Raw genomic sequence first — 16,927 nt, 5'->3', positions numbered from 1 at the left:
GCGGTCACGCCGTTTTTTTTCGTTTTTTTTCTAACCAGTGTGAAAGAGACTCAAAATACTCCGTCAATGTTGCACATACAATTAAGAGCTATACACCATTTTAATCTGTGGAATATCTTCTTTTATTTGTGTACACTCAGAGTAAAAACAAAATGTTGTGCTTTTTGTAAAATAAAGAAAACTAACATGATGCGTGATCTCTCGTCTCCCTCTGAACGAAGTCCAATCTGATAGTTCTCAGAAAATTAACTGTAACTTAGTGAATACTAATCACAAAAAAATTAGACTTGTGTCTAAAAAGACGTTGAAATGTCAGGTTTTAAATCGTGTAAGTCAAATCGAAACAAAACCTTCTGTGTTTATGTAATCTGTATGAAAAGAGAGCCATGTCAGAAGTCCTTGATTCAGCTCATTATCCGCTAATGCGGCCACGCCCACGGAGTCAGCGCTATTCAGAGGCAAATTCAGTCAATACATGCATTCATTGTCTCAATCGTGTATTTATTGTCTTGAAAAGTGTTGAATAGCCATAGTTAGCAATCTCTGGCCTCTGTTAGTTCAGTTATTTCCTGGATTGCCTATTCTTCTTTAGCATTGGCATTTGTGGACTAAAAGTGCACAGAGCGCCCTCCGGCTGCAAGTATGAATTGTAAACACAGTATCCAGCACTCATAGTAATGACAATAAATAATGAATAAATACTCCTCTGTATAGAAAATTAACATAAACATGAGAATCCATCAATATTTCTCCAAATGTGCATGCTTTTAAGCTAAAAGCCTATATGAAATGCCATAGAGGTAACATAACTGTTCAGACACATTGTATCATAGAAATGCATTATATTATAATAATAGAATACCATTATTTTAAATTGTAATAATATCTCACAGTATTGCTGTTTTTTCTGTATGTTTGATTTACATTATGATGAGCTTGAGACATGATCAACAGAGGGTTTTTTCACAGCCTATCTGACTGAAAGGCCTCATTATTTATGCAGGTCATTAGAGCTCTTTTATGCGATTCTTTTGTCTTCTCAGGTGTAAATCACCCATTATTCATGAGGATTCACGCCTCCATGCATACTGTGTTTCTTGACCAAAGATGTTTTAGAAAATTTAAATCTCTCTATTGTTTTATATGAAGGAGTAGGAATGATAATTTTTACATAATTTTGAAGCAAAAACTCTAGTCTACAACCTCCAATACCCAGAAGTCTTGTGAACACAGATTTAATATATATTTTTTGGCTTTATTTCAGTGACTTAAGTTTTTTGTTTTTTCAATAACCACGCATAAACGTTATTCCTTCAAAAATACAAACATGTACATACATGTTCCTTACATATTATTGTAGCCTAGTTTGTGCTGAATACAGTGTAATGACACTTTTTCCATTAATATGTTTATGAACAACTGAAAAAAGCACAAATGTCAGGGCATGTCAAAACTTCTCCAGGCCCCAAATCAGCCTCAGACCCCTGAGGGTTAACAGGATGAGCGTAGTCGTACAGGCAGAGGGTCAAACACCAGCAAACAGATACAAGAGGGCAAGGCAAAAGACTAATCCAATCACAGGCAAGTGTCAAGGCAGGCAGCAAACAATCATAAACAAAGAAACAGTCCAGGGTCAAAATCACAGGCAAGGCAAGGAACAAGGAACATGGAGACAAGGTCGAATACAAGGCTAAACAACACTCAGCAATGTGTGTGTGAAGGAGTGCAGCTTATAAAGGGAACCTGATGGGAAACTGGTGTAAGTGTGATTAGTGCCTAGCTGAGGGATTGTGGGAAATGTAGTCCAGAGTGAAGTGACCGTGTGTGCAATGAAAACATCTTAATGGTGAAACGGAGACCTCTGATGGGGAGTGGAAGGAAGCAGCAGTAGACGAAAACGTGACAGCGATGATAGTCGTCTTTACCGTTCTTGATTACAGTCCACCATCTAAATGCCGTGCTATAATGATGCAAAGGCAAACTCGTATTTCCCACGGAAACCTACCAGTACCACTCAAATTAAAAAACATTATTACATGCTTATCATTGTGCTAAGGTAAGGAGATAGTTTTGAACACTGGCTGGTTATGTACTTGCTCAAAAATTGATTTTGGATTATTTTTAACCAAAGAAAGTTACGGACTGCAGTTTTAACATGTTGAATCCACAAATTTCCTTTAAAGGTTATTTCCCCCCACATACAACATCCTGTATCAACAGAAGTAGAACTGAATAAATGCATGGATTAATAAATACAAAAAAGTAATATGAAGACAAAATCAATTTCATTCTTGACTTGCTGTTACTGTATACTTATATATAAAATATACTGAAGCTAATAGGCTATGTGTGTAAAACTCAATATTATTATTCAACACAAAAGTTAATAAATTTAAATGTAATTATTAACCTGATTTACAACTTTTCCTGTACAAGAGCCCTGGATTTATGCCCTTATGATAAAGTTTACAATAACTTGTTTTACGATACCATAATCTGAGCTGTTGTTTTGCAGTGTGTACTTTGATCTTATCATCTTTAACCTTGTTATTATTATTCTCAGATTAGGTAAAGTAGGTCAAGTCTGCCTTAAAGTTTAATGACAAGTAGCAAGCAGACAGTTCTTTCATCCAATGCCCAGTTTTACCACAGTTATGACAACTGCCCTCTCTCTTAGTAATTTACATTTTAATTGATTCTCAGTGTTGACCTTAAAGTTTGACATCAGAGCTTTGACATCAGAGTCTCTTTCACAAGTAGCTAACCTATCTAAATTGTTTTGCAGAGTTCTATTTGACCATGTGAGGTCTAAGTAAGGCAGTGCATTTCTATATTCTGTTACAGGACCATCAAACCATGTGCGAACTGGTGCTCCGTTATGACTTTAGCTAGGGACATATCATAGAGCTTCATTTTTCTGGATAACTCTCCTGAACTCTGCACTGATGGCAAACTCTCAGCAAGTCTTTCTGTGGCTTCAGGACCTAGAGTGGTACTGACTGCTTGTAACTGCACTATGGGGGTTACAGATGGAACTGCACCAACCCCTTTTGCCATACTTTTAGCCTTTTGTCTTGGTCCACACACTTCAACTGCATTTACATCTTTATCCATCAATCCAATATTAATATTGTCCTACTGCCAAGTAAATGAAATAAGTTATCAAAATTTTAAAAAACATAAGCAGTGTTCTCTGCTCTCAAACACTGGGGGCGTGTCCGCTGTTGTGGCTGAAACCACACCTACTTGTGAGAAAGATGCCATCTCTCTCAACTTACTTGTCTAATGAGTCAAACATACTGATGCATATAAAAAAAGAATCATGTTTAAGGGCTGTAAAATTTAGTAGAGTTACTGTGGACTACCTGCTAATTATATCATAAGCACACAAGACAACTTACACTCATTGGTGGGCATGTACTGCTGACTGTGACACCTGATGTCAGCGCCGCGAGATGAGAGGATGAAGGCTGGGATGGAAGATAGTCGATCCTGGCCCCATATCATCAGCTGTCGGTGGGACGGGAGGATGAATGTTGAGGCAGGAGATCAGTCAGTTCAGCCCCATTCACCAATAACAGCGGATTATCAGTGAATCCCAGCTGTCTCTGATGAAACATTGTAAAACTGTCCAGTGCTAAATTTATCACTGCAGAGGTGGGTATTGTTGGTCATTGTCAGCTCTCCATCAAGACAGCTCTTCACAAAATTAATCCACCTCTTCTTCATATCATCGTTTTTAGGAAATTTAAATAAGGAGACCGAGCTGTTTTGTATTGTTATCGCAACCAGGTAATATGCTTTTGTGTGATGAATGCATAGCTAACTAGCAAAATGTAGGCTGTAGTAATTAATGGTAACGACAGTAACTCGCGATTGGGCGGGCGAGCCGCTGTAGTGTTAGGGGCGGGGCTATGCTCAGGTGACTCTAGTATGTCATCAACAGTTATTATAGTTAAGGGCACCGTTTTAGCCCCACCCAAAAAATCCTGAACACAGAATTGGTGAAAAACTGTTTAACGGTCACAATTCAGTACTACAGAGATCAGTCTTTATAATGTGTTTCAGCAATACATTTGTAACATTTATACTGGGTTTAGAAACAATTCTCAGAATTGACTTTGCATGGACTTTAGCCTACTAAATGACTGACTGCTTTGTCGGACATTTGATTGGTTAGACCCCCCGTCAATCGAACTTCCATCGAAGGGTAATTTCTCTGCTGTAAACCAAAGATATCAAATCAAATAGACCTGGAAACCAGGAGAAACACTGTGCCACGAACAAGTTCAGGCACTCCAGTCCACAAATCACCATGGATTTAATGTCATAATGCTTACTAAAACCATTGTACTTTTTCCAGCACATAAAAGCTCTAAATATTTTCCAATTATAATGTAATTTTAATGTAATGAGTTGTAAAAAATAAAGTTTAAAGATGAAGGAAAACTAACACTTCTAGGCAAACAAACACTTTAAAAAGACATGAAATTTCCACTAGATGGCGGCAGAGAAGCACTTATTGACTCCCTAATACATGGAAAAGTAGAAAGTCACAAAGTCTCATGAAAAACAAAAACTTTTTAAAATTGTGACTGAATCACACTGAAAGCAAGTAAAGAGTGCTCCTTTTGTAATCACAGAAGCTGTCAGCCAGTTTCAGTATGGTACAGCTGATAAGAGTAGAATATAATGTTTTTCTTATAAAAATGTTTTTGCACATTACTGCTAATAGGTTAATTTTATCTGCATCTCAATTCAAGCTCAGTGATTTACTGTCAAAATTCTAATTAATAAACATGTAATATTATTAGTAACTGTAGTTAACAGTAACCGTATTAATGCAAAACAATAGTAAATATGATTAAATTACCCATATTACCCATGAATTACACATACCCTTTAATAAAAACAAAAAAAACAAATTAGGTGTTGGCGCCACCTTCAGTAGAACTTAGTGGCACCAGCGCCACTCATAGTTGCCAATTGGGCTATTTTGAAAATGCAGTCGTGGGAAAAATTACTGTGCTGCGGGTTGCAGTTTTTTTGGGCTACTTCTGCAATGTACTGCGGCTGCCGAAAAGTTTATCTGTAGACAAAGGAAATGAAAATGTATCCTTTTACTAATGTGTAGTATGCTTTAAATAAATTCCTGGCAACCTAAGGATGGAGGAGAGACAGTATGGGGGCACGTTTGATGTCACCACAAACTATTACGCGAGTTTCACCAACAGCAGAGATTTCAAGGCTTTCACTGCAGAAATTAACAGCTAGTCAAAGCACGTCACTTATAAGTCTGCATGTTTTGCATGTCTCGGTGTGAATAAATGGCGTATTTCCTCTACTACACAAACTTAAACAAAAGTTATGCTTACAGTGTTTTCAACATCTGTCTTCTCAATATATGAGGACATGAACACATTAACTTTTATCTCCAGAACTGCTCTGAGGCTGTTTTTCACTGTTTCATTTGGGAAAAACTTAACAACAAACCACCAAAATAAAAGTGTGCTTTAACTTTGAAGAAATTTTAAAATAAATATATTATTATGATATAGTTAAATATACCAATGATAATAGACTCAACATGGTTGAGCTGGTCCTTAGCTGCTCATGATCTGGTTTAAACTGGTCAAGACTAGCTTAGGACCAGCACTTGACCAACTTAAACCAGTTCATGACCAGGTAAGGACCAGTATAAACCAGCTCAAACCACGTTCCATGCCTCAAAACATATGAGGTGCAGGTGCCGTTGATCAGTACTCTGGTGATTGTGAACGAGTGGACGGAGCATGGAGATCCGGTGACGATGTGTGTTGAGTGTTGGTGGTGGGAACTGACTCCGTGACAGTATGGCACTGTACATAATATATAATGAATATTAATACCACAGATTGTCAGATGATATATATTTTTGTATAAGGCAATAATAAAAGCATAAATACCTAACATAATCCAAGTGTAACCCCTGACCCAGGTCCTACTCGCCCCGCTCTGCGCGGGCCTCGAACCCGGGTCTCCGGTGTGGGAGTCGGACGCTCTAACGAGGAGGCTAAAGGCTGCAACCTCTAGCGTCAGTCGCTAGAGCATCTCTTGAGATCAGAGGAGTGAGGTTTACTCGCACAGCAACTACTAGCTGGCCTCCGTTACACTCACCCCCCTAAACCTCACTCCCATCCTGGTCACGGCACCAATGTAACGCCTGACCCAGGTCCTACTCGCCCCGCTCTGCGCGGGCCTCGAACCCGGGTCTCCGGTGTGGGAGTCGGACGCTCTAACGAGGAGGCTAAAGGCTGCAACCTCTAGCGTCAGTCGCTAGAGCATCTCTTGAGATCAGAGGAGTGAGGTTTACTCGCACAGCAACTACTAGCTGGCCTCCGTTACACAAGCAAACCTTTAAAAACAACCCTTACAAAAATGACCCATGGTTTTATTATAATAAAACATGTGTGTCTTTTTGTGCGTGTAATAATAAAGTACAACCTCTTGTGTGTTTGTGAACTGTGTCTTGTTTTAATGTAGAGCTCCAAAAAAATTAAAATATTTGCATAATATCAAGTGTCTGAAGATCAAGATCCCAGTCAGTCAAGAGGTGATGTGTCTGAACAAAATAAGATTCTTGTCTGATGGGGACAGTGGATCTCTGGGGCTACCACTCCCTCCTCTGGGTCAGCATCACAATTTTGTTAATGGAAAAGTTGCTCCACTCCCTGGAAAATAAGAAATCAGATGTATTATATAATCTTACAATACAAACTGCTTTGAATTCCCACATAACAAATTATGCAGACTTAAAATTTTTATTTCAAACAAATTATATATAATTTCAGCCATAATTACTTTCATGTATTAGGTTTTGCATTTGGCCCTACAGTACTGTGCAAAAGTCTTAGTTTTGTTGTTTTAGCAATGTTTTAATGACCACCCATGTTTATTTTTTGGTCTTTATTACAATGCAAACAGAAAATACAGGAAATATGCACACAAAAATAAGCAAAAATCAGTATTTAACATGACCTCCTAGACTTCCAGTTTTTTCAAAGGAGAAACTTCTGATCAGATTTTGAAAGTTTTCTTGGCCTTCCAGTTATTTTCCATTCCATTTAGGTTTGAGAGAGCCAGGTTCTCGCTATTACTCAAGTGTAAGGAGAGGTCACTAAATACTTGCCACTTTAGCCTGTAGAAGTCTTTTTTTCTGTTTTTTAATAATGCTTACAAATTTAAAGTATTTCCTGGTCATATTCTAATAAGAAGTCTGAAAAAAATTATATGGTCACTATACCATTGCTAAAACAACATCTAATGGTGTCCTTAAGACTTTTGCACAGTACTTTATATGTATTATTATTAAAGACTACCTTTTCCCCTTTAAATATAATCTAATCCAAGGCTGTATGTACAGTAACGTTACATAACCAGATCCTGTAATGATTGGGTTAAATCAAGACAACACTGCTGTATAAAGTGGGCTCTAAATGAGCTCTAAAGCAAGTAATGTTACTTATATTGATTTTGTAAACGTAAAAAATACCTGACTTACCGCGAGTATCCAGATAACGACGATGATTGATGATAATGATGATTATATCATTCGTCTGTGCTAGGCCTAAGAAATCATCTCACTATAGTAGCAGCAGCTACAGATAAAATAATAAAAACGCCTATCTTTACATCACTAAAATGAAATAAGAAGCCGCTTACAGACGCTCACCTCCACACATGTAATTGTAAACACAACGCTGATGTCTTCACTTCCAGGTCAAGAAGATCATTTCATTTATAATAACCGCCTTAGGTGTCAGCGATCTAATGTTTAGTAGCCCTAGCTTTAGAAATTGTTTTTGTTCAGTAATTTTGCGAATTTCTGGTTTGATTACGATCAGATTTTTTCTAGATCCTTTATTTTTATTGTTAAACCTCACTATTCAGGGAATAGACACAGTTTCTATAGACTGTACTTGTCAGGTTATTGGGTGGTGGAAGGAGCGAGGACTCAATGATGCAGATTGAAGAGCTCTTTTATTAATAACAAAAAATAAAACAAAACACAACAAAAACTACCCCAAGGGGGAAAACAGACTTGAATTAAACTTGACTTTGACTCAACTGCAACACACAAGGTAACATAGAATGACAACAATCCAGCACAGGACTGCAAACACAAGGAGAATAAATAGGAGAGCAAACAAGGCAGGTAACGAGGGAGGACAGGTGGGGCAAATCAACCAATAATGAGGTAACAAGGTGGGCGGGGTCAAGACAATAGACATGAGAGCACATGGCACAAAGAAACACATGACAAGTCATGTGCTCACACAAAATGAGACATGAACACGCAACTATGAAGCCTCGTTTACACTGCACGCGTGTGCGGCGCGTTACGGCTGCGACGCGGCCACCGGAGCTGATACGCGGCCACTCTAGTCAATGCTCGTGTTTACACCAGCCGCGCCGCGTGCGTTTCAGAAGCGTCCCAGAAGCGGCTCGCCGCGCCGCTTCGCTAAAGATAGGCGCCTCGCCTATTTTTGACGGACGCCGCGTCAAAGACGCGCAGCTCAAATACAAAATAAAGTCAAAATAATCACCCTGAGTAAACTCCTGGTCATATTTCGCATCACTACGATGCCAGAAACTGACAACAAGAGATTCGAAGTTGAAAAACTTGAAATTTCTTTGTTTTTGTTGTCCATAACTGGAATTTTAAGTGTATTAACTTCATCTGTATGGCTACAGCAAAATAAAGTATGGCATAGCAATAAACACAATAAAACCGGACAAAATATAACAATTTAGCCATTAAAAACACGAAAAAAATCAATGCAAATCTCGTGGTCTCGGGAATCCAGCCGCTTCGCTTCCGAAATGCTTCTGGTGTGAGTTGACACCGCTCAGAAGACGGAACAAAACCTTGCCGAAGCCGTAATGCAACGCACACGCGTGCAGTATAAACGAGGCTTGAGAACTCATAAGCCACGTGTTCACACAAAACAAGACAACATGAGAGCACGAACCCCGTGAAACACGGACTGCGTGCTACACAACACAAGACAAAAAACAACATGAAAGCACACGGCAGGTGGACTTGATACAGACTTGAAGAACCGACCAGGCGCTTCACAAAACACAAGACAAGAGCGCACGGCAAGTGAAAGTACACTCAACCGTGCGATCACAAAAAAGACAGGACTGGGAGCGCAAGTGTCCGAATCCCGACACAAAACCAAAACCAAACTAGACAAGAGTGCCGGGATCCGAACGCCACGCTCCCAACATGAAACAAGGCATGCAGACAAGAGACAATGGCCCCAATCTGAGTGTTTTTTATATAAAATAATGTCAGCAATGTGTTCCCTCGCCGTAAAAGAGAGAATGATATGTTATAAATTTGATATTAAGAGAAAAAACAAGCAATTAGGAATCAACTCGACGGAGCTCTAACACAAACAGCGTGGCAGCAACAAACGGGAAATGACGTATTTGTGACTATAATTGTGAAAATAATTTTTCTGGGCACGTCATTCTTGTCATTCATGTTTCCAGAGTGTTTACATTTTTCCGGAGTATTAAGTAAGTGCATTAAATATTTGAATACAAAAATAACAGACATGACTTTAAGATTCACATTTTTGCTGTAGTAGTACACTAAACTGTGTTAGAGTCTCTGGGATGTTCCATGAACATTGTTCTCACATATTCTCTCTATATTACAAGAACATTCATTAAGTACAAATTACATCATAAGGACGTTTTATGAACGTATTTTAATAATATTATGAAAACATTCAACAAATAATAACATTAAAAGGATGTTCTTAGAATGTTATCTTAAGAACGTTTTCTCTCAACATTATGAGAACATCAGTCAAGTACAAATAACACATTAGAAGCTTCCAATAATGATGTTCTAAGAATGTTTCCTCTCAAGATTATGATAATTTGTTTTAACTATGAAAACATTATAAGACTGTTCCAGAAACATTATTTCAGGAATATTTTTTCTAACATTTACATAACTTTTACATAATGTTAGTGAAAGTTATGGGAACGTTCCCTGTTAGCTGGGTTCAGAGAAAGTGGAACTGAAGTGTAGTTGAGCTGTTGTGTGTTTGTGTCTCTGTGTTCATGCAGAAAAAATGTCAGAAGCCAGATTTTCTCAGGATGAGTTCATGTGTTCAGTGTGTCTGGATTTCTTGAAGGATCCAGTGGCTACTTCCTTCCAGTAGTGGGTACAAGACTCATCAACGATCATGGCTGTGGAATGACACAAAGTGTTTATTCTTTTAGGGACATGCTCATTCAGTGTTGAAGCGCTGAGACAACAGGTTTTTCACAGGCCCGCTGTCAGGTGAAACTGGGTTCACAAACACACACACACACACACACAAAAACAGTAGAAAAATAAACAAAGATATATGCAAAAGTAAGAAAAAGGCAAACAAAAAACTGTACAAAAAGAACAAAAGAAAAGATACAAATATATACATTCAGACTTTGTAAATGATAGTAATGAACTGCTCATGACACCACAGTTGCATGCTTGCTTGTCAGGTTAACTGATAAGGTTAACAATGGTTATACATTTACAATAACATAAATATATACATATAAATATAATCCACTTGAGAAATATAAATATATATATGTGAATGATTCCACCAAAACACCTTATCTTTGTAAAATGGCATATATTTTTGCATTAAGATACATTCATATTTGATATGATGTATTGTGAAAAGTGCTATACAAATAAATGTGAAATGAATTGAATATGAACTGAAAGTACATATTTACATCAGTCAATCAAGCATTTTTAGTAATTAAGGTATTGTTATTAAATATTGTACTGTATATAAGTCCTATCAAATCCAAGATATATCCATCAAATTGCTTGTATTTTACATCAAACAAAAGAAAAATTTGTTTATAAAACTGTAGGTGACGCAAAACACGCTCTTGTCTTCACTTCTGGCCTCCTAGTTTGTGTGTCCTGAAACGTGTGTGGGCACTGTGGGGCTGCAGCTGGATATATCTCATCGATTCTGGTAATAATACTTGTTACAAGACAAGGAAGTAGGTCAGTTCATTGAGCAGTTAAAGCCCCTGGAAAGTCCTACAACAGATAAAGCTTTGCCAAGCCCTAACCGTTGGTGGACGGCCCGCCCTGTTCCCTTTTTATAGATCTCCAGACTACAGCTGAGTTGTTCCCGCATGGTAAAAATCAGCAGCAGGAACTAAAGAAGGCATTATTACATTTTCATTGTTACAGAACACGGGTTTATGGAAATCATATATACGTCTTGAAAAAGGTATGTTCAAAATGCACCACACTACATGACCAATAATTTTTAGATATATTTTTAATATTTTTTCATTCTTATGTTGTCTTTTATTACTTTTACAGCAGCTCATAGCTCAATTAAAAGGATTGTCAGACTCTATATCTCCTTGTAAACTGTTTTCTCAAGCCTCACTTGTAACTAAAGAGAAACACAAAACGTCATCATACAGGTGTCTCACAACTGCTGAAACCAAGAATTTAAGGTAATTATAATTCTTTATTGAAAATTTTTTTTTACATTATTGAACAACATTATTTCAATAAGTATTATGCCCCTTGTCAAGAGTATCAACCAAGTACTTGTAATAATTGTATGATTTGTCACTTTCAACATTTCTTTATGTAGCCAGTATTTGACACCACATTACAGTTATAATTTAAAGCACTACAGAATGGATAAAGTTTCTGATTACACACACACAAAAAATGTAAACTAAACCCTGACAGGGGGATCAGGACCCCAAGCTGGTTCTGCAATGTGTTTTGAGTATACTACAACATTAATCCACCCGTCTCCCTTAACTTTATGTTATTCAGCAGTTTAATGCTGTTGAAGTAAACTGACCCCAGTTATCAATGTTGTCTAATTTATGAAGTGTGATTTTATGTCCACTGACAGGGCAGAGGAACATACGAGGAAAGAAAACATTGAAAGCTCTCCAAACAAAAGGTCAGTATAAAACACTGTGACAATCAAATGCTATGTCTGTTTGATCACTTTAATTGTAATAAAGTTATGTGGCCCTTTAGGCAAAACACTATCTGCCTTTAAATGCAACAATGCTTCTAGGCCTTTCTGTTGACTCCATATGTTAAACAAAGAGCAAACTGTTGATTACTGTGATAAATATAATATACTGTTAATGTTTAAGGTATTTCTATAATTTTTGCAGTTTAAAACATGGCAACTGAAGACCGTGCTGTTGTTGAGGCAATAAAAGCATCAGGCGAGTCCACCCTGAAAAGGGCTAAAGCAAAAGCGAAAGAAACAATTAACCAGTTTTTTAATGTCCCACTGGACATCGCTGTGACTGGAAGGACAGGATCTGGGAAATCCACCTTTGTAAATCGTATCCTAGGCCTACGTGACGATGATGATGGAGCAGCACCTACTGGTGTCACAGAAACTACAATGGAGCGCACCATGTATGAGCATCCTACAATGCCAAATGTGAAAATCTGGGACCTGCCTGGAATAGGAAGTCCGAATTTCAAAGCAAATAAATACCTTAAAGATGTTAAATTTAAAACCTATGATTTTTTCATTATCCTGAACTCAGAGAGGTTCACGGAGAATGATATCATGCTGGCTAAAGAAATAAGAAAGCAGAAGAAACATTTTTACTTTGTTCGTTCCAAGATTGACAATGACATCTATTCAGAGCAAATGAAAGCAGGATTTAATGAGCAGAGAGTTCTTGACACAATAAGAAAGTACTGTCTGATAAAATTGAATGAACTGGGAAACTCTGAAGTTTTCTTGATATCGTCTGTTGATTTGGAGAAATATGATTTTGAAAAGCTTCAAAACACACTCATAGATGATCTTCCGTTCCATAAGCAGTCTGCTCTTCTTCAAGCGTGGCCAGTGTGCTCTGCTGCAGCTCTTGAGAAGAAGATCAAGTTTTTTAAAAAACTGATCTGGGCTGCATCTCTTGCTACTGCTGGTATAGCAGCGGTCCCTGCGCCTGGCACATCAGTAGCTGGTGAGGCAGCCATTGCAATTTTTTTCCTTTTAAGGTGCTATTATGCATTTGGTTTGGATGACAGATCACTGAAAAGGCTTTCAGAAAAAGTGAACATGCCCTTGCTGGAATATCGGGCCAAATCAAAGTTTGCTAATGCCATCCAAAACAAAGCAGTGACCACAATACAGGCTTGTGCTGCGGCTGTAACGATTTCTACCATTGCAGATTTGTTGAGTCTCATTCCAGGGGTGGGCAGTGCTGTTTCTGCAGGACTGACCTTTGGTTCTACTCAATACTTCTTGACAGAAGGATTAAATGAACTGGCAAATACTGCTCGAGAGATCAGAAAAGTAGCTGGGCTGGACACAGTGTATTAACACCTAGCTGGCCTAAACACGTGTTGTACTCTTAAGAATGTATGGGGTCTTAGATTACTTATGTTTACTTAATTTATTTCTTATAGAGGTTGAATGCAATTTCTGCCATTGTGGACTAAATCATGGGATGTTGTTTGTTAGATTGTATGCTGAATAGAGATTGCCACTGTTTTATTAGTTTTAAAAGAATAATATGTAATTTGTATACAGGAATAAATTACCACTTTAATTATTTGATAACACTTTAATTTTTCCATTGTTGTTTTTTATTAAATATTTTTATCAATATTTTTGTTAATGAAGTTCCAACAGAAAAAACAGGGTGTCCATATCCGATGAAATACGTCTGTAGAATAAAGTAATATTTATGTCAAGAATTCCACTGGGATGAGTTATTTCTCAAGGTTATGCCATTTCTTGATTAAAGGAGTTTTCTCATTTATCCAGAACATCAAAATGTCCTTTCTTGCCCTAAAAGTTAACATACTGAACGACATACTTATGATTACATATTCAAAATACAACCAGCCGGCAGACCTAGAATAAATAAACAAGGATCAACATCTATATTCATACCCAGAATATTGCCAATGTGGTCAGCAATTTTCTTCCAAAACAACTGAATTCTGTGACAGACCAGATCTAAGGAATATAATTACCAACCGATATTTTGCATTTTGAGCAGCAAATATTTTTCTGATATAAGGACTGATATGTAGCCAACATATTATTTTGAATTGAATAACATATACTCTATTACACAATGATATTCTCTTAGCATGATCCCAGACTGAATCCCAATCCTCGCTGGAGATATTTACTGCAAAATCATTTTCCCATATCTGTCAAAGATTTTCTGTCTCTCCTGGGAAGGTCAAACTCAGATATAACATAAAAATTAGAGTTTTTGTTTTTAACAATATTTTATCAATTTCAAATTTTTTTTTGCCAATAAAGTCCCTTAGCTGCAAATACCTGAATTAAGTCTTGACAGATTAAATTTTGCTGACAACTGTTCAAAAGACAGAAGGGAGGACCCCTCAAACATATCTTTAAAGGTCCTGTTCTTCGTGATCCCATGTTTCAAACTTTAGTTAGTGTGTAATGTTGTTGTTAGAGTATAAATAAAATCTGTCAAATTTTAAAGCTCAAAGTTCAATGCCAAGCGAGATATTTTATTTAACAGAAGTCGCCTACATCGAACGGCCAGTTTGGACTACATCCCTCTACTTCCTTCTTTAATGACGTCACTAAAACAGTTTTTTGACTAACCTCCGCCCACAGGAATACACAAGAGTTGCGTTTGTAGAGTGTGTTTGTCGCCATGTCGTCGAAACGCTGTTATTTTCATCCCGCAGTCCAATCACCGGGTCTGATTCCGGCTCAAATCGATAGGGTAAAATTAAAGACATGTTTACAATAACACTGAGCGCGTGCATCTCCACGTTATGGTAAGAGGCGTGACCTTTCCGGGCAAGGAGCGCTAAACTGCTGTCGAATCACAACACAGGAACCGCTGGCACAATCAGAACTCGTTACGTATTTCTGAAGGAGGGACTTCATAGAACAAGGAAGTCATCAGCCCGTTTTTATGACAGTGGAAACAGCGGTATACAGATAAGTAAATTATGTGAAAAATACTGTGGTTTTTTTACAAGCGAAACATGAACACATGTTATATTGCACACTATAAACACAATCAAAGCTACAAAAAAAACACGAAAAACGGGACCTTTAAGCATCATAATTGTCACAGTCACCAGCTGAAGTGCGCTGGTTGTCCACCAGTGGGCACTCATCACAGACTATGGCCATACCATCAAAGAGGTCTGAGAGGACAGTCTTTGGACAGGGTCACGGTGAATGAAATCATGAGAATCACGCCTTCTCGGTTGTCAAAAAAAAACTCCAACATCCTGGCTTCACACCACGTTCAACGCTCCTGGGATAAGTATCGATGTGTAAAGCTTGGGACTGTAAATAAGCCTGACAAGCTGACTTGTTGTGATTCCACTGTTTCATTATTTCCACTTAATCTAACATACTTTTTATTATTTGTTGTGGCAAAACTAATCAACTCACACAACTCACCGTGTAAGAAACAAACTTTTTAAAATTTTATTTCTTGCAAGAAAGATCAGTTCAGTCATACGAGCTTCAGAAAGCAGGCAGAGTGAAGAGATAGATAACAGCTCTTTCTCTGGTGTACTTAGACCCCTGTTACAAGGTCACACTTTAGTATTACACACATTCTTCCCACAAGAGATACTCTGTCCCACTATCCATGTGACTTACTGTATGTTTTCCTTATGGTTTATTTTACCTCTAGCGAACATTGTGATGACCCCAAAGGCTTATGGCCTGTTTTATTTAAACCATTCAAAGAATACCTCTTGTGTTAAACCATATCAATATGTCATCCACAGGGGTTCTATATGTCAGGATACATAACTCAACCTAGGACATGTTTTTCAGAGGAGTCACGCACACTCTAAAATTTCCACTACATATTCCAAATACAATTTGTATAACGCTAATGACATTGCTATTTTGCCAACAAATACAACTTTAGTTTAACTATATTGTCATAACGTAATGAAACAGTTTGCTTTTACACACACAAGATGTTCTGTGCAATTTCATAATGTCAGGGTTTGAAATGAAGACCTGTAAAATGCAGGTAAAACAATGTCAAATTAATACGCTAGGCAATTTGACAGGTTGTGTTTCACAAATTATGTTCAGTCAATATGCTGGCGAAGTTTATGTAATCTGCGCATCTTTAGCGCACATACTCAACGCGTAAGTCAATATGAATATTAAATATAGCTATAATATTTTTTTTTTTCACCCCTGATGTGTTTGCATCCCTGCATCCTGTGGCGGGTCAAATTTAAAGTAGCCGTAAACCGGAAAGCACAGCTCTGTTGTTTTATCCATTAAGCACAAACAAAAGCCTGACAACGCTAAATGTGTTTAGTTTTCTGATTATATAACTCACATATTAAAGTGTGGCAATAAATCAAATGTAACAATTATAATAGTACTAATACCAACAGCGTTGTTTGATGCAAGTAAATGATGCTCTAATTATTTTATGGTTTTTGTACAATTTATATAGCAGAATATATGATTATGTAGGCTATAGGCTTATAGGCCTACATATAAAAAATCTTAGTAAACAGACTTGAACTTCCATAAACCCGTAGAGTACTGATCTGGGTTCAAACATTACAACACAAAGTGAAGCATTCACGTGACTGGAAAGAAAGTGAGGCTTCGTTTTTTGTTGATCTCATGTTTCTCTGAAAACAATATGCGCTCCGGCACTGAGTTTCATGGGAAATTATGCTCCATACTCGATACATGCTTTAAAGCTTAAAGGGTTAGTTCACCCAAAATGAAAATTCTGTCATTTATTACTCACCCTCATGGCCTTTGTTCATCTTCGGAACACAAATTAAGATATTTTAGTTGATATCCGATAGCTCCGTGAGGCCTCCTTAGGACTTGGGTAAGACGTT

At 37.5% G+C, this 16,927-nt stretch overlaps 1 protein-coding gene across 1 annotated transcript; it reads left to right on the top strand.

Annotated features, from left to right (window-relative positions):
• Nucleotides 1-9,225: 9,225 nt before the first annotated feature.
• Nucleotides 9,226-14,025, top strand: LOC125245127 (T-cell-specific guanine nucleotide triphosphate-binding protein 2-like). The gene is made up of 4 exons (XM_048155602.1): nt 9,226-11,306; nt 11,402-11,541; nt 11,958-12,008; nt 12,232-14,025. The coding sequence occupies exon 4, from the start codon at nt 12,240-12,242 to the stop codon at nt 13,401-13,403; it is 1,164 nt and encodes a 387-aa protein (XP_048011559.1). The 5' UTR covers nt 9,226-11,306; nt 11,402-11,541; nt 11,958-12,008; nt 12,232-12,239; the 3' UTR covers nt 13,404-14,025.
• The last annotated feature ends 2,902 nt before the right edge of the window (nt 14,026-16,927 follow it).

Source organism: Megalobrama amblycephala, linkage group LG14 (genome assembly GCF_018812025.1).
Source record: "Megalobrama amblycephala isolate DHTTF-2021 linkage group LG14, ASM1881202v1, whole genome shotgun sequence".
Lineage (NCBI taxonomy): Eukaryota > Metazoa > Chordata > Actinopteri > Cypriniformes > Xenocyprididae > Megalobrama > Megalobrama amblycephala.
Note: the sequence above shows the minus strand (reverse complement) of the source record. Positions and strands in the feature narration are given on the sequence as shown.

Excerpts from the sequence above, each read along its gene's own strand:
- LOC125245127 (XM_048155602.1), top strand. The coding sequence starts at position 12,240 with ATGGCAACTGAAGACCGTGCTGTTGTTGAGGCAATAAAAGCATCAGGC.